The sequence below is a fragment of the Triturus cristatus genome, chromosome 3_1 (assembly GCF_964204655.1).
Source record: "Triturus cristatus chromosome 3_1, aTriCri1.1, whole genome shotgun sequence".
Classification (NCBI taxonomy): Eukaryota; Metazoa; Chordata; class Amphibia; order Caudata; family Salamandridae; genus Triturus; species Triturus cristatus.
This window is the reverse complement of record NC_140583.1, coordinates 865,137,051-865,160,264: the sequence shown is the minus strand read 5'-3', so window position 1 is coordinate 865,160,264 and position 23,214 is coordinate 865,137,051. Positions and strand designations below refer to the sequence as shown.

At 40.0% G+C, this 23,214-nt stretch overlaps 1 protein-coding gene across 4 annotated transcripts in view; it reads left to right on the top strand.

Moving 5' to 3' along the window:
• The window catches only part of DCAF17 (DDB1 and CUL4 associated factor 17), a 443,011-nt gene that overhangs the window by 85,327 nt on the left and 334,470 nt on the right, over positions 1–23,214 (top strand). For all 4 annotated transcript variants that reach the window (XR_014978925.1, XM_085645323.1, XM_085645321.1 and 1 more), the window contains exons 4-5: positions 20,668–20,758; positions 23,058–23,194. Coding sequence is in view for 3 of the 4 variants with exons in the window: in XM_085645323.1 (XP_085501449.1) it covers positions 20,668–20,758; positions 23,058–23,194 (228 nt within the window). In the remaining variant the exon portion in view is untranslated. The remainder of the gene's footprint in view (positions 1–20,667; positions 20,759–23,057; positions 23,195–23,214) is intronic.

The following is a 23,214-nucleotide window of genomic DNA, read 5'->3' as shown; positions in this document are numbered from 1 at the left end:
TCCCCTTGGACCTGTCGACCAGTGAGTTCTCCCGAGCAAAATTTATGTTATTTTCCAAAGGACTCACATTTGTACCAACATAATCTGCTGATTTTGTCAACGTTTGCACGGAACTCCTTGAATTCTTCTGGAAACTACATCTGCAACTATTCTTTGCAGGTACGTGATACTAGAGTCACGCAAGCTATAAGTTTTTCAGGCAACCCTATACTTTTTGACCTTCACCTTATTTGCTTCCTGCAGAGATTTCAACCTTTGACAAAATAGTTCTGAAAGATATAGACACACAGTAGCAAAAGAAGAGATATCGAAAACCTAATCTCTCTAACCGGTAATGTGATGCCAGGAAGATGTTAAAGAACAATGAGCTAATTATTATTAAAGCAGCAGACGCAGGTAGACAAATTGTGGAACAAAATGCCTCGGACTATTGAGGAGGTATACTGACAACTGAGCAATACACATCACATTTGGAAGATGCCATCTGACCCTTCTAAAGACATTCGAGACCTAATTTAGGAGGTCTTTTAAGAAGGACTCAGTGGGGACTGGCTCGGGTAAAAGGAATTTGCATACTTGGACAGCAAGAATGCAAGGATCCTTGTTATATATACCCACCCTTAAATGTGTAAGCACTTGGTTAAACCCCCGGTCGGTCTGCTATCTTGGGAATAGATTTGGTTCTTGAAACTTTATCCATGTAAGTTTACTTTTTCCTTAAGCTTTTTTGTATCCATGGACAGCATGGATGTCATCAGTAAGATTGAAGGAAGGTACTGTGATTTTTCTATCAAGGTTTTGGCAATACTACATGTTGGATGCCTATACACCAACATCCCACGAGAGTCAGCAATAGAAGTTATGGAGATATACTTAAATCTGCAAGCGCAACCACATAATTTTCTCACATAATTCATTATATATCTAGCTAACATCTGCCTTTCAAAGAACTGTTTATCTTTGAGCATGAATCCTATTACCAGGTAAAGGGAATTTCAATGGGCCATTAATTTGCCCTGGAGAGGATAATCGGTTTATGGCTCAGCAGGAGGAGAAGTGGATTTATAATAACAATACTTCTCTTTGTCACATAACCACTTACAAGAGAAATAACAACAACATTCTGCTGATCTGAAGTGGACATATTGTCACTGTAAATTAATTCCTGGATTAGCTGAATAGTGGCTTCTCCCATATGAAAAATACTCAATGTCCTCAAAGAATCAGATTAATCCTAGGGACTCGTGATCAAACATGAAGAAGACAACGTCTACACATGTCTGTATACCAAGAACACAGATGTAAATACCTTCCTTGATTATGTACGTTTCCATTAAAGAAACATGAAGGACAATGTCCTCTATAGGCACTTTCTAAGATTAAGTAGAAACTTCAAAAAAGACTATCCATGTAATGCTGAGACCCTCATTGCAACACTCATGGAGTAAAGTTATCTACAAAGACTGTTGAAAAGAACAACTAAGTAGGCTTGGTATAGGCCCAAAGAGAACCTACTGATCGATATTTAAAGAAGAAAGCCCAAAACCATTGGTTTGTGTTACCGCATTCAACAATGTGAGTGATAAGATCAAAATAGTGGGTTCCTTTTTTTGGAAACTGACCTTTACATTATAGAGACAAAAGGATCTAAGATAGTGTGAATCTCTCAGAAGCTATTACTGATTGAAACTTTGTGGAATCTCCTGCCACTTCAAAGCCACAACAAATGGAGGAACTATAGTGTTTGTGAACACAAATAATGCGAGGCACAGAATTTACCTATCAAGAATTCTGAATTGTCAATGAAGTCTTCTTTAAATGCAGTACTAGAAAGATGATTTACATGATTATCTTCATTAGCATATGTCGGAAAAACAAGACCGGATGTTTTAATTTTTTTTTTACAATGCACAAATAAAAAATTAGATGCAAAACTGTGTCAACCCTCCTTTCTCCAAGCAAAGCACTCTGAAAACAACCTCAAGTGGAGTGTACTGGAAATTGTCGTGCCAAGCACAAAGAATGGCGATTAGTAAAAGATTAATCTCGGAAAGGAGGCTAGTATGATTTTGAGGTGGCATATGGCCCATAATGAGCTTAATGAACTATCAGAATCAGGACATTTATAACAAAAGTTGACGACTCTACAGCAGCAGTAGAAAGTTGAATACTGGTATCCACTAGACATATTTGAGAAGCCTGAGCATTGCACGATCCAAAAACTATCAAGGACCAATAAGGGAATCGCAAAGCTACTAATTTTGATTAACTGTGCTGTAATCAAATAGAGAGCCCCTAAAGGAACTAAGTAGTAGCCTACATTACAAAATGGATCTGAAGCAGTAAGTCATTTACATAGTGGTACTATGAAGTGATTACTTTCTGAGACCGGAAACACAGAATTCAAAGCAAATGTTAGAAAAAGATAGATTAAGTGTGGCTCTGGGGATCCATATTCCTTGAACAAATATTAATTTGAGATGATGCTGGAATGCCTGTGTTTAATTTGTTTGTTTGTATTTGGCATTGTTACGCAAAAATGCATCATTTCAATGAACAGTATTGGTAGCAAAATCAATATCCCAGGGCATATTCCAAAGTGTGAAGCAGACATTGAATGCACGTTATTCTTGACACAATTTATTCCAAGAAATAATCACATTAATAGATAACCGTCTGGTGGTAACTCCATTCTCCAGAGCCATACACAATGAACTTAAGTATCTATATCAAAGTGTTTCGTTTCTAAACGTGACTCTAACTAATTTAACTGTAGAGTTCCCATAATTGTTTCATTCTGCTAAAGATCATGGCAAGTGGTGGATAAAAAAGTGTGCCATTAATGAATGAGTACTGCAACCAACTGTAGTATGTGAATAACCTCAGTACCGTTGTCATGGAGACACTGCATACGTGTGTGTCCTGGAGGTATAAGCCAACAGGAAAATACCAGAGCAGGTAAAACAACTATCAGGATTTCAAATAAGTGACATGGACTGACAATGTTACCCATTTCAAAAGAAAGGCAGGCCCACGACTGGCACTCAAGAAGGAATTCCATTTCTCGCTAATTAATCAAAGTGGGCCTCATGAAATATATCAGTATGAACCTTGCTCACAGCTTGATGAACTAAAGGCAGGGGAGAGTACACCTCATCATGCCACAACTGTATTCACCAAAAAACACATTTTCTCCCAACTGAGTTTACTGCAAAAACTCTTCATTTTTATTTTCACCACTAATTCTGTGTTCCCTATTAAGATTGATGCAAACCAACTCTGTTGTGGGAAATGCACAGATTCTTGCTCCATATTATTTTGGAGTCAAAAAAGTGAAGCTGATATTTTAACCACATGAACTTTGTTAACCATTTTGTCAAATATGGCTCTTTGTAAATATGTAAAAATAATAATATGTGTATAATAGTTGATACCCACTTTAAATTACATAAGTCTTTGTGTCGTAGTAGGATTTACTAACAACTAAGTATCCTAGTCCTGGCGAAGACCTCCATGAAACTACAGTTGCATGCAGTGAGCTCGAAATGCAACGTGTAAACATTTTTCACGCCTAAAGAAGGTTCTCAAAATAATGGGACAACAAAACTCCACAGAACTTCTTTCTAGGAAAATAATCAGTATTTGAGCAACTTTTAAATCATGCATTCTCTCTTTGAATTTCTTCATTTATATGCATTAAAGCATCACAATAATGGAAGCACTTGGTGGAGGAAGGTGAATATGTGAAATATGATTTGAAGGCACTCTGTTTACAATTTCATTTTTTCAAACTTTTTTTGTGTTCTGTAAAATTGTGCTATGTTATCATAAATATATTTAATTGATTAAAATGAATTGATCTTACAGATTTAAGTCTAATGTGTTAGTTTGATTTAGTTTATGAAACATCGTTGGAAAATTGAGCAATTAAAAGAAGGGGAACAACAAAAGGTATGGGAACTGTTAAAAAACACGTAATTGGAAACATTCTCAACAAAAAATTAGATAGGCAAGTACAAATCAAATGGGAAAAATAATGGAGGAACTGGAAAGCAACATTGGCACAACAGCAAGTTACGTTTGAAAAAAATGAATGCTGGAAGAATGCAGAAAAATCACAGTTGAAACTAGGAATGAGACCTGATAAAAGCAGACTACGTGAACTAAGAACCCAGTACAGGAAACATTGTTGGAAAGAATAAACAAGATATCAAGTTGATCTGTGGAACAAACTTCTGATCTCAAGTAAACAACAGAATATCAAAAATATTTGGCAGCAGAAAAACAGCCTGTCATTCGGACAGACAAGACCCCAAAACACAGGAATAAATGCAGGCATACGGGTAACACATGTGCGCGAAATGTATGCCGAACTAGAGGACAAAAAAAAGAGGGACCAGGTGGATGGAGAAACTAAAATGAGTAAATGACAAGGGTCAATAAAACAGACAGAATATGTGAAAAAGGAAAATCTGGTACCAGTCGTATATATAGCACAACTAGGAAAAATCATAAAGAAACTAAAATCAGAACGGGCAGCGGGATATAATGGAATACCCAATTCTCTATTCAAAGGTAATATAACTTATTGGGCCCAGTATTTCACTCCTCTCTTTAATGAGTTGTATCATACGAACAATATCCCGGATTCTTGGCTAGGCAGTATTTTTTAAACAATATTTAATAGTGGAAACCTGTCAATACTAACGAGTTACAGCATTAATAGCATTAATTGACGTAGAGGCAAAGCTCTAAGCAGGCTGTCCATTTGAGTATCTCAAATCGTTGATAGAAGCCGTCAGGCTTCTACTATGAATGCAAACAGGGTTTAGGACACTAACACACCTAACAGCGCTGGCACTTTTAGCAGAAAAAGCCAAAAAAGAAAAACTAAGCTTTTTGCCTGTTTTGTAGACATTAGGTCTGCATTTCACTGAGTGTTGCGGGGGCACTTATGGCAAAAAATGGCCTAATGGGGCATACCAAACAGTCTGCTGAGGGCAATTCTAGAGCTTTACACAGAAACCTGGGCCCGGGTTAAAATTGGAGATGGTACTCGCGTCACAAACAGAATTGATACAAAAAATGGTCTGAAACAAGGGTGCGTTTTAGCACGATGTTTGTTTAACATATATCTGGCTGACCTTGCAGAAGTACCCCGGAACATCGACTCCCATTTACCAACATTAGTTCATGAGGAAACACGATGCCTGTTGTACGCAGACGACATTGACCTATTAAGCCAAACACCAATAGGATTGCAACGTAGCATGAAGGCCATAAAAAAAATACATGGATAAACAAGGGCTAGTGTTAAAAAAACTAAAATAGTACGACTGGTAGACTCGACTAACAAGAATTACTCATGGTTCCTAAAAGGGAAAAAAGTCGAAGTAGTTAGCACTTACAAATATCTGGGATTTAACGTGGAGCACCTAATGAAAGTTAAACAACATTCAGAAGCAATGCCAGTGAAAGCTCAATCACTAACCTATGGCTTTAAATTATTAAAAAAGAAACTGAGCTGTCCTTCTTTAGACCATCTGCTAACAGTAATGCACGCACAGCTAATGCCAAAAGTGACATACGGCATGGAAAAGCTGAAAGGTCGAGAAGTGGACACCTTAAATAAAATACAAACGAGAGTATATAAATCTGTGTTCAATATTCCAAAATCGGCATCCTAAGCCCAAGTGAGCTTAGAGTTTGGATTGTTGAATCAAATAGGTGCTTTCATAAAATTATGCTGGAGACTCTGCGCATCTGAAAGAGGATCAATCAATAATTTGTGGGGGCCGCTCCCAGCTGTCTCTGGTCTGCTGTGGCCTTCGCAGGTGGTCGCTCTTTAGACAGAGATAATGAAAGAGATGGAGAGAAGGAGAAAAAGAAAGATAGATGGAACGCAGCAGAGAAGAAAAAGTAAATCTTGTAAGGGACAAAGCTGAGAAGATATGAAGGAGAGAAACAAGGAAACAAACTTGAAAATGAAGGGCAACAACGAAATGAGAGAAAAGACAGAAAAGAAAGAAGAGGAGAAGAGAAACAAAAAAACACCCAAAAGGAGGGCAAGAATAATGGGACAAGAATGAAGAATTTTAAAAAAGGAGAGACAGAAAGCGAGAAAGACAGATGATGAGAAAGAAAAAGGGTGCAAGAGGAAGAAAGAAAAACTGAAAAGGTGAGAAAAGGAGGGAAAAATGTGGAGAAGGAAAATAGGAGCGAAAAAAGATGAAGAGAAAGAAATAAGAGTAGTGCAACTGTAAAAAATGTGTGTTGTGGATGTAGTGTAATAAATAGACCTCTACATTGTATGCATTGGAATTAATGCAATAAACGTTCACGAAGGAAATACTTTTCAGTTTTGAATTTTTCAAGCTGGGTGCTCCGATCTGAGACATTTATTTATGGCCAGGCTTCTTTCTTTTCCAGGCTCCAGCATAGCGTGGATTCCTGCTCCCCATGTCACCTCTCTCTGCATCACAGGACACGTACACCAAGTTTAGAAACGCAGCACCTGAAAGGAGGCAGCTGCACACTTCCACATTCAAGGGGGAGGCAGCGAGCAAATCCAAGAGACTCCTCTATGATGCTGTAGCAGTACTGACATTGCCACTGGGTACCACATATTGAGTTGTAGTTCTTGGTAAAATACCGTGGCATACTATGAGGTAACAGTGTTTTTTACTGGAGCATTCTAAAGGAAGATGATTTCGAGAATGTTAGTTTGAAGGATTTGCAGTTAAACACACACAAAATTAGGCTACGAGTGCATAAAAAAAAAACACAATTGTCAAATTACCAGGACCAAACCCGGCGTAGAAATGGATAATCTTGGCACAGCAAGGGCACATTCTTCTCGCAGATGGAAGGGTAAAACAGAAGCTGTTTGAATGGGTTCTTGAGAGCAAGGGCGAATGAAAGCTCATGTGGGAGGAAGGCGTGTTTAGTCATCTTCAGAGCAAAGCGCGTGACTCGCGCAGAGGAACAGGAAAGCGATTTCCAAGATAACTCCCTGTCGCTGCTTGTGAAGTTCTGGGCCCTGACTCAGAATGCAAGGAGCAGACTGCAGGAGTAAGTCAGCGCACGACCTGGAAGCGATAACATATTCTGCGCTTTTGTAACGATTTACTTTCCAAAGACACCTCAAACAATTCACGATTTGTCTAGCGTGGGCTGAGCTTTGTATATCTAGACTATTTATATATAGTTTCTCTGATAAAATCAAGGTTAAAGGTCACTTATGTTTCAGTCAAACCAGAACATCCCCCACCCCATACCATTCACAGCTAAACGATTTGAGGCGCAAACAATTCCTCACTGCCACCCACCATGCTGAAGCCATCATTTTACCAATGGCACAGGCAAACAAGCATTGGCAAAGACAGTAGGTCTCGCCTATGCAAGAGCTGTTGGCTTTGCCAATATGTTTTATCAACTTTGTACATCTGAGTGTCAGCTAAAAGTTAGTAGGGTAAAGGAGAGTGGCGTGGAGTGTCATGAAGTGGAGTCTTATGGAGTGGCGTAGAGCCGTGGATTACAGAAAAGACCCATAGCAATGAGCTGGGACCTCTTACTGGAGTCCTTTAAGTCTTCGGACACCTTTTCCACCCTGTGACATGTTATTATTATTCCTGTATAGCTCTTTCCCATGGTGGACTGTGATTTAGTCACCCTGGTACGCCTGCCCTTTTTGCTCCTCTCATTTGCCAACACGCATCACGTTTCTTATCTGACCAGTTGCAGTAATATCTTCTCCATGTCTACCATCCTACGTAATGATAAGATGAGTACCTATGTAACCTCCCAGCGTTTGGGGGAGATCGCCCAAGCAGATCACTCAAGAAGTCGGAAATCACTTGTAGCACCTGTTAGAGGGGGGTCTTCATTTTGCATTGCTCACAATTAATTGTTATCTTTTTAAGTTGGGTTGAAATTAGATGCAACTATGTATGTACAAACCCATTTCCTATGAAAGTGTCCTAACTGTTGTACTAGATGCGTTCCTTTCTTAATGTGCTAGTTATGTATACAAATGCTGGCAAATATGCTTTCTTGTGTTGTATATGTACGTTATCATGCGGGACTGTGCATTTTGGAACACCTAATACATTTGTATAAACAAAATGGAGTGGCATACAGTAGAGTTTAGTGACATGGAGTGAAGTGCAGTGTCATGGAATAGCGTACAGGGTTGTGGAGTGATGTGGAGGGAATACAGAGTGTCATAGGTTGGAAGGGTGTAGAGTGGAGCACGATGTCAGAGTTGAGTAGAATGTTATAGTGTGGAGTGGGATAGAGTGCTGTGGAGTGGTGTAGAGTAGAGTGGCGAAGAGGGTGTTTCAGAGAGTAGAGTAGAGTGTTAAAGAGTAGAGTGGCGTACAGCGGAGTAGATTGTCATAGGGTGGAGTGGCATAGAGTAGAATGGAATAGTGTTTCATAGAGTAGAGTGGAGTTAAGTGGCATGAAGTGGCATAGAGGGAGTAGCGTAGAGCGTCGTAGAGTGGAATAGTGTCATAGAATGGCATGGAGTGGAGGAGAGTTCTGTAGAGTGGAGTGTCATAGAGTGGAGTAGAGTGTCAGTTGAGCAGAGTTTAATGGAGTAGAGCATCATAGAGTGGCATGTGGGAGAGTGTAGTGTAGTAGAGTGGCCTAGAGTGAAGGGCCGTAAAATACAGTGGTGCAGAGTAGATTGGCGTAGAATGCAGTGGCAAAGAGTGCATATGTTTTGAGTTAAGTGGTGTAGAGTGCATTGGCTTTGAGTTCAGTGATGTAGAGTAGCGTAGAGTTCAGTGGCGTAGAGTAGAGCTGTGTAGAGTACAATGGTGGAGAGTGGAGTGGCGTAGAGTGAAGTGGTATGGAGTGGATTGGGGTAGGGTCAAGTGCAGAGGTGTAGAGTAGGTGGCGTAGAAGGCAGTGGCTTAGAGTACAGTAGAGTGACATAGATTTGAGTGGTGCAGAATAGAGTGCAATGGCATAGAGTGCAGGGTCCTAGAGTGCAGGGTCTTAGACTGGTGCTGAGTAGAGTGGTGCACATTAGAATTGTGCAGAGAGCAGTGGAGTAGAGTACAGTGGTGCAGAGTAGAACAGAGAGCCGTAGAGTGCGGTGACGTAGAGCGCAGTGGTGTAGACTGACGTAGCGTGCAGTGGCTTAGAGTGCAGTGATACAGAATAGAATGTTGTAGAGTATAGTGGCGTGAAGTGTAGTGGTGCAGAGCAGCTGGCATAGGTATGGTGGTGTAGGGTGCATTAGTTTTGAGTAAAGTTGTGTAGCGTGTAGTGGTTTAGAGTAGAGTAGCATTGCGTAGAGTGCAGTGGCATAAAGTGGCAAAGCATAGAGTGCAGTGGGGCAGAGTAGATTGTTTTGGAGTGGAGTGGTGCAGGGTAGAGTATAGTGGTGCAGGGTAGAGTGCAGGGACATAGAGCAGTGGCGTCAAGTAGAGTGCAGTGGTGTAGAGAAGAGTGGCACAGGGTTGAGTAGAGTGGCTTAAAGAGTAGTGATGTAGAGTAAATTGTTTCAGAGTGGAGTGGTATAGAGTAGTGGCGTAGAGTGCATTGGTTAGAGTGGAGTGGTGTAGAGTGCAGTGGCGAAGAGTGCAGTGGTGCATAGTAGAAAGGTGTAGAGTTCAGTGGCAGAGAGTGCAGTGCTGCAGAGTAGATTGGTGTAGAGTGAATTGTAGAGTGCAGTGTTGCAGAGTAAAGTAACGCAGAGTGCCATTGTGTAGAGTAGCGTGACGTAGATTGCAGTGTCATAGAGTAGAGTATAGTGACATACAGAGTAGATAGGCATAGAGTGCAGTGGCGTAGAGTGTATTGGTTTTGGGTAAAGTGGTCTAGAGTTCATTGGCGTAGAGTGCAATGGCAGAGTAGGTTGTTTCAGTATAGAGTGCAGTGATATAGGGTAGAGTGCTGTAAAGTGCTGTGGTGCACGGTAGATAAGAGTGGCTTAGAGTGGATTGACATATAGTTCAGTGATGTAGAGTTCAGTGGCATAATGTAGAGTGGCAAAGAGCGCGGTGTTGCAGAGTATACTCTCGTACAGTGCAGTAGTGTACAGTAGAGTGCACTGGCGCAGAGTAGAGAGCAGTGGCATAGATTACAGTGGTGCTGAGTAGAATAGAATGGCTTAGAGTGCAGTGGTGTAGTGTATAGTGGCTTAGAGTGACTTGGTGCAGAGTAGATTGGCGTAGAGTGCTTTGGTTTTGAGTAAGTGGCGTAGAGTGCAGTGTTGTAGAGTAGGGTGGCATGGAGTGGAGTGGTGAAGGGTGCATTGGTGCATAGTAGAGTAGTGTGGGGTATAGTGCATTGGCGTGGAGTGGAGTGGTGTAGAGTGGAGTGGTGCAGGGAAGTGTGCAGTGACGTAGAGTGCAGTGGCGTTGAGTGGTGCAGGGTAGAGTGGGGTAACAAGGAGTATGCATGGTATGGTAGCATACTGCCATTACAGACAACACATCTTCAATTGAAATGACCATTACATTTGCACTAACTTACAGTTTTATAGATAAAGGTATACAGCACACAAACGATAATGTGTTAGTGTTATTCCCTGTGTATTGATTTGATCATTCATTTACAGATATTTGTTGTGTGCTAGAACGGAAAAAAAATAACATCTGTACAGTCTTCCTAAAGCAGACCCATGCTAGCCAGCATGATTGTCACATAAATCCTCTCACTTTTAAGTCAGAGAATGAAAAATAAATACCAAGCTCCCTGTAAGACACAGCCTGACATTTGACCTCTATCTTTGAATGTGCAGCAATGTGACAAGATAAGAACAAGATTTAAAAGCCTGTTTACAGAAAGCGAGTTTGTGGAAGAATACAGTAAACAAGGTTTGGGCAACGGGAGGGATGAACTCAAGCCGGACAGCCTAAAGCAAATTAAGCCAGCAAATAGAGAGCCAGAAATGTAAGTTACTAACCACAAAGCCAATGATAAACAATGGGCGGAGCGCATTCCTAGGTCAATTTTCTGAGTGGTCCCAAGATGTCTTTAGCAAACCAGACCGCTTAGCTGTCTGATAGGCTGCGACCTAAAAACAGTCTGACTGTCAAGAGTAAAGAAGGGCAGATGGCATGAGTTATGGCTTGGTTGTATTTTTTGCAAACCATACCCAGCAAATTTCAGGGAATTCGCGGAACCCTAAGAAACCTTTAACTGGGCTTTCTAAATTTGGATGGTTTTGTCATGAAGCACCACACCCAACTGGCTGTGGGCTGTGTGCAGTGGGGGCTGGCGACGGGACATGCCCTATCCGCCTATACGTTGCCAGCCCACCACTGCTGCATATGTCCTATGGCTGTGCGCAACAGAGTTACGTTCCCTTTTTCTTTGTAAACATGATTACCCCAAAATGTTTATATATTTTGTAAAACATTTGCAATTTTCTACAAAAGGTGGTGCCTTTTTTCATGATTTTAAAATGACATGATTGCTTATTGCACTGAACTCATTTGTTCCATGCCCCCAAAAACCACCATTAGTTCACCCACCTTTCGTGAAACCCCCCCCTTGCTGTGTATTTCTTTTACTACATTTTGAAAAAAATCACAATGTGTTTTTCAGTATTTATGATTTTCAAGATAGATGGTAAAGAATAAATCCCCCTCATTAGCTAATCACATTTAACACAAAATTCATATGGGGGAAGAAAGGGTTGAATGATTTCCAAATTATGATTGTAAATGGCAAAGATGCAAAACGTTTAAATTCTATGGAGTTCTCCCAACAAAATCTAATTTAGGATTTAGCCCCCCCCCCCCCCCAAAAAAATCAAGCTTTGTGAGTACATTTCTACTTTCATCCTGAATTTGGCATAATTCCACTTTGTGTTTTTGTCGTTAGAGTGAGCAAAAAATCCTATGGGACTTAATTTGGGAAAGCGTATTTTTGTTCACCTCTCAACGTTTTACTTTGGGGTGCCTGGGCACCAGTCGCTCTATACTGTGGGAGGCTCTCCCGGCTTTTAAGGTGCTGTGTGGAGTAAGGAGTCGAGAGTGATGTGTAGGTGCGCCAATATTATACTGATGATCTGTCTTTTGAACATAGCTCTGTCTGCGGTTTATGTAACTTTGCCGCATTGTTGCAGTAAATAACAAAAAATACATAAAACATTATTCTTTTAAAAATGTTTCCGTTTGCCCAGTGCGGAACAGTACAAACATTGGCTAATACATTAAGAGATTGGCAAATTAGGTGCAGATCTGACCAGAGGTATAGGCAAATTAAAATAGCTTTTTCAATGGGAAGGGCGGCTGAACCATAGCATTTATAATCAAACAAACATTACGGAACAAAAGAGAGACACAGCAGTTTTAGTGAAACACATCTAAGATTACTGTAAGACCTCTTTAGCAAAGTACTGACCATTTGAAGCAAATTAAGTTGGGAGGTAGAAGATGAGTAACATTTGTTTATACGTAATCCTCTTATTATTATCGCTTAGATTAACCAGATCTTGGCCAATTAAAATACATGTAAGGTAGTATCGTATAAAATTATGGATGTCTTAAGAATACGAATCAACTGACTTGTTAAGATGCTTGCTTTTGAATGACTATCTGATGCTCAGGTCTGTTGTTATGTGTTCTGGGTCTCAGCTTGTCAAGTAACTGTCCAACATGGGTCAAAGATCCTCTTGCATATTGACATGAATCAATACTCTGAATACTGATGGTGCTCCTTCCACTGACACGTCTTTGAGCTGTATTCAAACAAAGGTAAGCATTTTAGGATCTTGTCACCAGAAGCCACATTGATATTCAACTTGAATCTCAATATAAATGGCAGGTAGTATAAGTGATATTTTAATCTTAATTTCAATACATAAACCACCCTACGCATTTGAGCCATTGGTAGACAGAACAAGATTGTATGGCAATAGTTTAATTTTGGTGGCCTGGCATAAATTACTCTTGTTTGTGGATGATATTCTATTGATGAAGCAGCTGCCTTCTCCACTCCTAGATAAATAAACTCAGAATACAAAGTAAATCTGAATATATCGTACTTCTAAAATGTACACAAGACAAACTGGTACGATAACTGTCACAAATTCCTTGATATGCACATTACTAATGGCATAAATACATTATTTGGAGCAAAATACCTAGAGATAGAAAACTGAATGAGGTCAGATCTCTTGCAATAAAAAAATGTGTCTCATTTGTCTGGTTGGAATGAAGACACAGGAAATGAAAGTGACTGGAGATGTTATCTATTCGACCCCCTCTCATGAGCTTATTTTGCTCTGTCAGAGAACCGGGCCTGAGGAGTTCTTCATTCTCCAATGCCGTTTTTGAATTCGCTCGGGTACTACACAACACCGTGTGATAACACCCAAATCACCTTCCCTCCAGTGCTTAAGGCGTCACCCATTTCCTTGAGTAATCTCATACTAATGGAAAGCTCAATTTTGATTGCTGCAAAAGCTTAATACATTTGTTTTACTTTAATACACTATTGCATCGTATTCTGTATGTAAATAGGATTACTTTGTCACTGTTTAAAATACATTCCGTAATAAGAATATATTCTCTAATGATCTGAAAACATCTGAAGAACTGAGAGCTTTAATTTCTGTTGCAGTGAAATTAATGTAGATTATATTCCTTTGAAACATAGCCCTCATTATGCCTCTATTGCTCTCTCTATCAACTCATTTTGGTACTGCTATGCCAGACCAATTTGAATCTCTGATTGTTCTTGGTGGTAATCCTGGATCAGTGACTGCAAAATGTTATTTCTTCATGTTAAAAATTAAAAGCAATGCCAAAATAACTAATTTTAATCGTAAACCACAGTGAGTGTCTTACTATACACATTCTGAAGCAAAACAGCTTCTTGAGCACAATTACAGGTACCTATCTATGCCACTGTTTGCATCTAAAGATTTATGGAAACTGACGCATGAAATGAGCTTCAATAATATGAGGTATCATTGACATCACTTAGCTCAAATGAGCATATGCACCTGGGCATATAGATATCAACTTCACATTCCACATCAGATTTAGCCGATACCACTACCACCCTGCATTCTCATTTATCTACAGAAACATTGCTTTTTTGACCCAGACTGAATAAAGGGATAGATTTCATATCTACAGAAATAATTGGATGTCTAGTGATTGATTCCAATTTATATTCTGACATCTGTAAGACGAATTGCAATAGAAATTCAGGTAGAGTTCAAAGCCCTTGGAGGTCAATCTAAAAGCAGCTTTTCACTTAGACTCCACTGATTGGAGTTTTGTTTCTCAAATTAATATCGCTATAAAATTAATGCTGATTACTGATGGTTCTGAAGCTAACAGTGATGACAACGAACAACTCTGCATGATGCCCTTTAAAATGGAAACAGGAACTGGTATGACCCATTTACATCCATCTTAATGTATGGATTCAGAATTCCAGCTTCACCTAATCAAATATCTTTTGTGCATTCCACGGCTCTGCCACTACCAACCAATTATTCCAGTTTGCCATGTGGATAATATCCTGATCACCCATTTACTAATTGAGCCCAATTGACTGTTAACAATTTCCTCCAGCTTGCTACTTGCTTATATGGAAATCGTGTCCTCTAACATGCATGGCAGGGTTTTTTCCAGAATCCTAGCATCTCATATTAATGAAAATATAAATGACAGAAATTGCTTTATTTCAGATTCATGTGTACTATTCTGGCTTCTCCTGAGATCAGCACAATTTCAGCCTGATTCCTTAGAGACATTTACCATCATTGCCATGAAAGTCGCCTATCAAAAAATCTGCTGTGAACCAATATAACCCCAAGGTTTTCCCAGTTGCAGGGACCTTTTTCCCTTCTTAATCTCTCTTTGGGAATTCACTTCCAAATGGTAAGGTCAGTCTGCTTATTGAGGGGTAAAGGTTATGTCTTTTAGAAATATTACTGAAAGCCTCTAGTCTCTCACATTTTTTGAAGTGTGCTGCTCAGAATAGAAAGGCGTTCATATACTTAAGCATTGTTCACAGCCTCAACACCATTAGTGCGTTTCCTAGTCCATTTTGCATGCGCAAAACACACATAGATGATATCCTCTAAATATGATTGAATGAGAAAATCTTCATATTTAGTGAGAAAAATTAACAGAGATTGCACAGTAGGTCATTAGTGATGCATTTCTTTGGCACCAAGAGCATTAGTACATCCTCAAACATATTTGTATATCACGTTCGCTTTAGCAATGAATTGATGTTATAGAAGATTCAATGCTCAAATAGTTTTCAAACTTTAACATGAAAAATGCTACCTCCTTGTGTGAAATGATTTAAAAAATCTTCGGAGTGCATATGAAATGTTTTTTATTTAGTTCTTTTTTTAAATGGAATGTTTTTATAACACCCTCCATAATATTAAGCAGTTCTTTTAAAGTGCTTCAGTTTAACACAAAGATCAGTTTGAGAGGACGTTCTGGTCAAGGTCTTTGTTCTGTGACAGAGAATGATTTTCTATAACTGGTCCCGCTATTAGTAACCGCATTTTTGGCCTTTTCGTAAAAAGCCCCATGTCACTAGCATGAAAAACTGATTTTATTTGAAGTCCTTCAGCATATTATCCTTGGAGACAGCGGCAGTCTTATGTTTTTCCAGGAGCAGCATAAGTGCAAAGAGCAAGATGGAAAAGCAGATACACAAAGTAGGGTTTATTCCAAGGAACACGATTCAGGAATGTACTACAATATATCCTACCGCTTAGGACTCTCACTGTCAAGTCGCTTTTGAGTAACAGCATGCCTTTTTCACTTGCTCTGGCAATTTTATTGCCAGATTTTACATGTACATCTTGATAAAATTTAAAGGGTCATTTTTAACGGTTGCTCATGTAGGGTTCACATCATGTCACACTTGGGGATTATATGGTATTGGGCTGAGGCAAGTGCCAGAAAAACACGAAGAGGCAGAGGAGGCCAGAAAAGGTCAATGCAGGCAGAGAGAATGAAAATTAATTGAAGAGATAAGTCTTTGTTTTTTTTCCCCTGAATCTGATACTGTCCTCTTTATAGGGTTGCAGGTTGGAGATCAAAAGCCTCGACTACCTCTTAAAAAAATGAAGTCAAAAGACTTTTGTTGAACAGATTCCTTCAATAGCAGCACTGAAGTATCTCAGCTTGACTATCTTCCTGTGGGCACCCCCGGATCCCACATCTGCCAGACCAATTATTATATTGTATCTGTATTGCTGCTTGCTTTACCTTATTGCATATTTACTTCTTGTGTATCACTCGTCTGCTATTTGTACAGCGCTATGATACCCTGATGGATCATGTTTGCGCTATATAAAACTCCTCAGATAAATAAATAAGTACATAAATAAAAGCTTTGACCACCAGTATTTAGTACCCCATAATGGAGATTTCAGAGAATGTGATTTTTTTCTGCAATACTTTGGAGGATAACCATGTTTTTGCCACTTTTTAAGTATCCAAGTGCAGTGCTTTATTAAATCAGCTAGTAACGTTCACCCAAGCCATTGTACTATGTAGAGGCGATTTGCTGGGCTTCCAGGACATGATGATCTACCAAGTACTTCCCATTCAAAAAAAACATTGATTAACACATAAGTATCGAGCAGGTGTTCTTCCTCTCCCTTGCGGTGCTCTTGGCCAAACGCAGCATCGCCATGCATTGGCGTTCCCCCACCGGTCCACCGTTGGCGGCGTGGGTGGGAGCCACACACAAATGGGCGGCGGCGGAGGAGGAGACATTGCGGGAGGAGGAGGTGAAAGGGACCCGCAAGCACCCTGTATCAATGGAATGGGCCATGTTATTATATCAGTTTAGGCAGCTCTACCTGGGAGCAGACCCAACAGACGGCCCACCTACATCGTCAGTCCCGCACACACAGTCACCGACCCTACCCAACTGATTTTTCGGAATCCCGACCACGCGAGCTCATAACAAGCCCTAGCATCTGGTATACTATCGCAGTTCTCGGTCGAACCAACTAGGATAGGCAAACATGAGTCACAGAGGTGCCTTACCCACACGACGCTGCATACCCTCACTAGTGTAAATGGATATGTTCTTCCATGCCCGTCCCCTAGTTTATGCCTGTGTTACACCCCAGTTCCTATGCCATATCTGGAACCCGAGACAACAGGGTCTAAACATCATGATATCTCTGTACATTGTTTATGCTCCCCGATGACAAATCATCAGTATATACACTGGATGTATAATCTGATATGACTATTTGAAAGTTATGTATGATGCACAATGCGTGAAATATGAAAATGGCAATAAAAATAAGTTTAAAAAAAAAAAAGTATCGAGCAGGTGTTGTACTTTATCAAGCCTTATGTGAGGAAACCATGTAATAGAATTAATGAGATTGATGGGATGGTCGTTTCTCTTTATTCTTTTATGAGCTTAAAGCATGTTTGTGTCATTCTAGCACATATAAACAAAAAGCACAGTGTCATATGATGTAATTGTGTTTAAAGTACTAATTAAAAATATGGTGTGGGTGCGGGGTCCCCCGCAATGAGGCAGCATTTCCCCCAGGTAAGGCTCCTCCCAGCACATAAAAATAGTCAAAATACAGCCAGATCCAGATCAGTGGAATAAAATTAAAAGATTTATTACAAAAAGTCAGAAGAAATGTGGTACACATTTGCTGCTATAAAAGCACGCGGCAAATAGGTTATTATAGATATGTGCAAAATCAAACGTATTCCCTATTTCACAGGTGGAGACCTAATTTGACTTTGAGGTATCTCCAGAGCACACTGAGGCCCATCAGGTATAGAATGACATCAATGGATCCTTGTAAAAGATAAAGGGGCATATCTCGGCCACAGAACATGTTGTGTCTTATTCATTATGTGGTGGCAGTGGAAATGTCAATGTCCACCAATGACGTGACATCACCAAGCTATTTGAACTGCACCAATGCTTCCATACTAAACCTGGAAACAAAATTGCACTGTTTTAAAAGAACTCTGAACTACTCCGTCTGTGGCATTCTGGAGAGAATTTGCTTACCGCTGCTCAACTGTTTCTTATAAATGTAGTTGTGAATGACGATGTAGCAGATTCAGTGTTAGAACTGCGGGTTTCTAGGATTCCCATGAAAAATCTCAGAGGCAGGATTTTAGCCACTGGAACGAGGTGTTAGCCTGTGCAAGGCAGAATGATTGGGTCGCTGCAGCAAAGAAGATTGCAGTGATGCTAAATGATTCCACAGTTCATATCGTCTCAGAGTTGAACCTTGCTTCCTTAAGGTGCAGAAAAAACTTGGAGATGGTAAAGAAAGAATTGTTAACATGTTGAATGGAAGCATCCCTATCGTTCCAGCAAAACAAACGGACTATGATACGGGAAAACACTTGCGATTGCAAACCCTCAGACTATTTGTGACTACCTCTCATCGAAGAAAGGCTGTCCCGCTCAATCAGCATAGATCTGCCTTGGCTTGTCGAATAGTCGTGTAATAAGGTTGATTTCTTGGCTACTGGGCCAGAAATAATGGGAATATGAGTTACTCTTGCATGGGTCTTGAATGTAACTTTTGATTTGTTATATTGCTGTGCCATTTGTTCTTCTTCTACCATGTCCTCCCTTTCACTCACCCGATCAGTTTTTGAGTGGGTAGTAAAAATGGCGACTCAATTAAGTCAAAATATGTTATACTTTCTTTCAGTCTATATGCATTTCTTTGTACCAAGTGTTTTTTTTTTCTTTTTTTTTTTTATACTTTACGGTATTAAAATACGTAGACATTTTAGGTATGCAAAGCAGTTCTTTGTCTTGTGGTTTATACATTTCCACACGTGTGATCCTGTTCAATTATCTCATTATTTTACATCTTGTAATCGCTTGTCTTTTTGTGTGCAGACTCAGTTCTATCCATGTCCTGTTTGCTGCACCCACTTGCCTTGTTTAACATATTCAACTTGGCCATCTTTTGAGCTTTGTGAAGTCTAATAGGTCTCTACACTAAGATAGGATAGGGTTGCCCTTGCGTGATTGTGTGTCTGTGTCTTATGTTGTCTGTTCTTTCGACCTCTCCAAAGGGACGAGGGGCCCAGGTGGACACCCCAGAAAAAGGAGGGGAAAGAGAGAAGAGAAGCACGTCGCTATTCCCACAGCTCTACTTAACTCTTCCCCTCTCTCCTACGCGCATGGTCTGGTTAAGGGGCATTTTATTTTCTCATGCTCTCCAGGGGCCCCCAATACTTTCCCGTAGACTGAACGCACCTCAGTATATCTACTGGTGGATTCATGGCGGCCACTCATCCGGTTTGGTTTGCAGCGCCTCCAAATATTTATCCCATGCTTCCCCCCTGGAGAGGGGGCGTTTCGCTTCTTGTCGCTAGAGGTGGCCACATGCCCACTTCCACGCGGCCCATTTACAGAGAGCAGCAATACAGGTTTTCAACAGGGGAGCCATAGGGGATTTTCAGGCCATTGCTATCTATTATTTGATCAAGACTTCGGCTAGGACTATACATTTCCTATCACATTTTTTTTTTTTTAGTGTGTACCATCACTCCCAGTCAACAGGAAATTGGATTTAATGTCAACGGTCAGCCTGTCTGTTATTTGCGACTTAAGTGATATTGTTTCAGTCCAGAACTTTTCAATTTCCAAGACCATACCATGTGGTAAAAATCAACTTCAGGACATGCAAAACGTGCGCATTTGGGGTTTACCTCTGGGAACATACAATTAAGCCATTTTGGGGTGAGATAGGACTGATGCAAATAATTAAATCTAGTGTATTTGAGACGTGAATTTCGTGATACCTTTTTAACTCTCAAAGCACTGTTTCCCATTGCCTGTCTGTCAACTCCTATCCCTCAGTCCTCACGCATAAAGGCAGAGCTATGTTCAGCTTTGTGTAATGACGTTATTTTTCATGCAGGTTTTGGTCTGCTGTATTTGAGGTATCAATCACAGAAGATCATTCTGAGTGGGTGTTCATTTTCATGATAACTTGTATTACGCATACATGGGAATGTCCACAGGTAAAACTAAGGAGACAATGCTCAAGAGCTTAAATGACACACTCTTTTTTTACTGAGTTATGCTAGGTTTGGAACTTTTGGAAATGCAATGTATGTAGACAAGCATAAGTTATTCTTAGTTACTGTTGTAAGAGTTATATGACTGGAAATCTCCTTTGAAAGTGGACACACATCGGCTGATTCACAAAAGCATTTATGAGTACACACAAAGTACTTCAGGAGTACTGTTTTAAGTATTCTTACATGCCTTTGTGAATCACCTCCTAAATGTTCCACTTTCTATAAAAAGGAAAAGATGGAACAGTCCTCTCTATTTATATTAGTTTTACCATTTTCCATGTTTTGGCCACTTCATAAAGGCATACACCAGTGTGTAAGAGAGTACTATAGAAGTAATACTTTACATACGCCAAAATACCTTTGTGAACAGGACCTAGGGATGTTAACTTGGGAAGTTTCACATTAAACGCATAGAGATGTTTCCTTTTGAGCAAAAAGTGAAACTTGAGGTAATGCTTTATTGGAAGGACAGTCAAATTTAGAATATTTTTGATGTTTGGTCAAAGTTCATTTGATAAATAACAATTTTTGGGTTTCTTTAAAAAAACAGTTATTGGGACAAATTTGTATCTGTTACATTTCTCTAAAACACTGCTTTCTTTTTTTACTTTAGTGTTGCTGCAAAGCCGCTACAGCTTTATGAGCTAGCAAAGTGCTCTAAATTGGAAAAAATAGAGGATGCCTTATTATGTGAATGCCCAGTAGTAAGTTTTAAAGTATTTACAAAATTTAAGGAGAATGTGTTTAATATATATTGTGAATTATTTTATGTTGTAACATCCTAGGAGGCTTTTTAATCAAATTGGATAATGATTACTTTTGTAAATGTACATACAATCTCTTCCGGTATGACACCTTAAAAGCCTAGATGCGGTGCACTTAAGGAGGAAAAATTATATTTCACTTAGTTTTATAGTTCATACCTGTTTCCTGCATGGAGGTAATTGGACTTTCCTCATTGAAGCAGAATCTATGTTTGTTCTCATATCCCATTTCCAAGCTATTGTGGAATATTTTATAATTTTTACAACATTTTGCCAAAATGCTAAATGCATTTTGTGATTCTCCTCGATGCAAAAAGAAATCATGGATAATATTGGTGAAAATAATTAAGCTTTGACCGATTATAATGCCATTGAAGCTTAATGTGTGCACAAACTCTGCTGAATACAAGTGCACTAACATTGATACTTGCTGTAAATAAGGGTAGTTTCAGTCAGCCATAATATTGAAATTAGATATAAATAAAGGTAGTTTCAGTGAGCTTTAATGCCACTAGACAGTGATCTGAGTGTAGATAACATTACTAGGATGAGGTCTAAAGCTTATTGTAATGGGGTGGGGTATCTAAGATTCCCTTACCGATCCCTAACTCCTGGCCCAAGATATTAAGGCACCACAGTATTCTCTCTTTCTATGGCACTATGGTTTGGAGAACTGCATTCAGCATTGCAATGGAGCCTGGAAAAGGGAGAGTAGGGAGGAGGGGCACATCATCTCTACCTAACCTCACAGAATCAGATAGATATCTAGAATTCCCTTACAGAGCTCTAACTCCTGGCTGTAGGCATTAAGGTGTCAACCTTCTTCTCCATGGAGACCTGCATTCAGCATTGGAGCCGGGGAAAGGATAGTCTGGGGTGGGGTGGCACGTCATCTCTATCTACCCTCATGAAATGGAGCAGAACCAGTCACAGCCCTCACTGATAAGGTCAGGAAAATATCTGCTCATGACAGACCCTGAAGAGGCATTCAAACTTTACATATCACCACTTTGGCATGGAATTATGTTCTGGTGCCATGTTGAGAGACTGAGGCCATCCTGTGCTTAGTAGCTGCTAAAACTGTCATTTTTCGCTTGCACTAAGGTTTCCAAATACATCAAAGTATATTTTATGAGAAGAATCTAAAATTGTAGGTTTTTTTTATATAAATATTTTTATTTTGCTTTTGATACAAAACCAAAACTTCCAACCAAGCATGAATACACAATGCACAATAAATATCCATCCATATCCACATGGCAAGGCACACATTAGGGTACATTATCCTCGTCCAGCCAGGCAGAAGCCCAGTTTGGGTGGCCTGGGCACAGCCGATATATAGAGTCTTAGTTACATTACACGCGGGTCTTGGGACATCGCTACATTCAAGGCTCCCTCCCCGGTCCATCCTGTAGTAGGTCCCCATCCCCTGCCTCCCCCCCAATGTCTAAATCATAATAGTTTATCCATGGGGCCCATATTTTACGAAACTTCCGTGGGCAACCCCTAGCCTTGTAGGTCACTTGCTCCGCCACCATGTATAAATCAAGACTCTCCCGCCATTCAGTCAGGGTGGGTAGTCGCAGGGCTCCCCAGTATTTGGCAATGTCTCGTCTGGCCACGACCAACCCTAAGTTGGCGAGGACAAGCTTGCGCCTCGGGATGTCCACTTCGGTAGGGATCCCCAAAAGAAGAAACTTTGGTTCCAGCTCTATTTGGACTTCTAGTATATTATTCAGCTCTGCCACAATCTTTTCCCAGTATGTTTGGACTTTGGGACATTCCCATAGAGTGTGTATGTATGTTCCACGATCAATGTGACAGCAAAGACACTCTGGACTCGGAGCTCATCCAATTTTATGCAGTCTTGCCCTATCAAAATAGACACGGTGTAGTATTTTATATTGGATGAGTCGCAACCTTAACTTAATGGTCACCTCCCGTGGATGCATGAGTGCCGCCTCCCAGTCGAGATCATCCAATACCCCAGTGGTCTTTTATCATTTTGCTCGGAGGGGGCCCAGGTTATCCGGCATGTTATTAAGTAGCGTTTTGTAGGTAAAATTGTAGTTTTTGATTTATTTTGATGACCAACCAAAATTGATTCATAAGGCGTACAATTCACACCCTTTCAAAGTTGAAAGATGTTTTAGTAAAGTAATCAAACAAAAAGAAGTTTTTACAAGCTGACTTGGAGAAAATACTTTTAGTCTGATTGCATTGTTTGTGTCTCCATCAGGGTGAATTTCTTCAAAATCCTTTGGACTACAAATCATCTCTTATTGCTGTAACAGGTCAAAATTGGCTTTTACGCTTATGCTCAAAAACTGGAGAAACACTTGAAAGAATATATCTTGCTTCTTACTGTAAATTCAGGTACTGCAATTTGTTAGTTT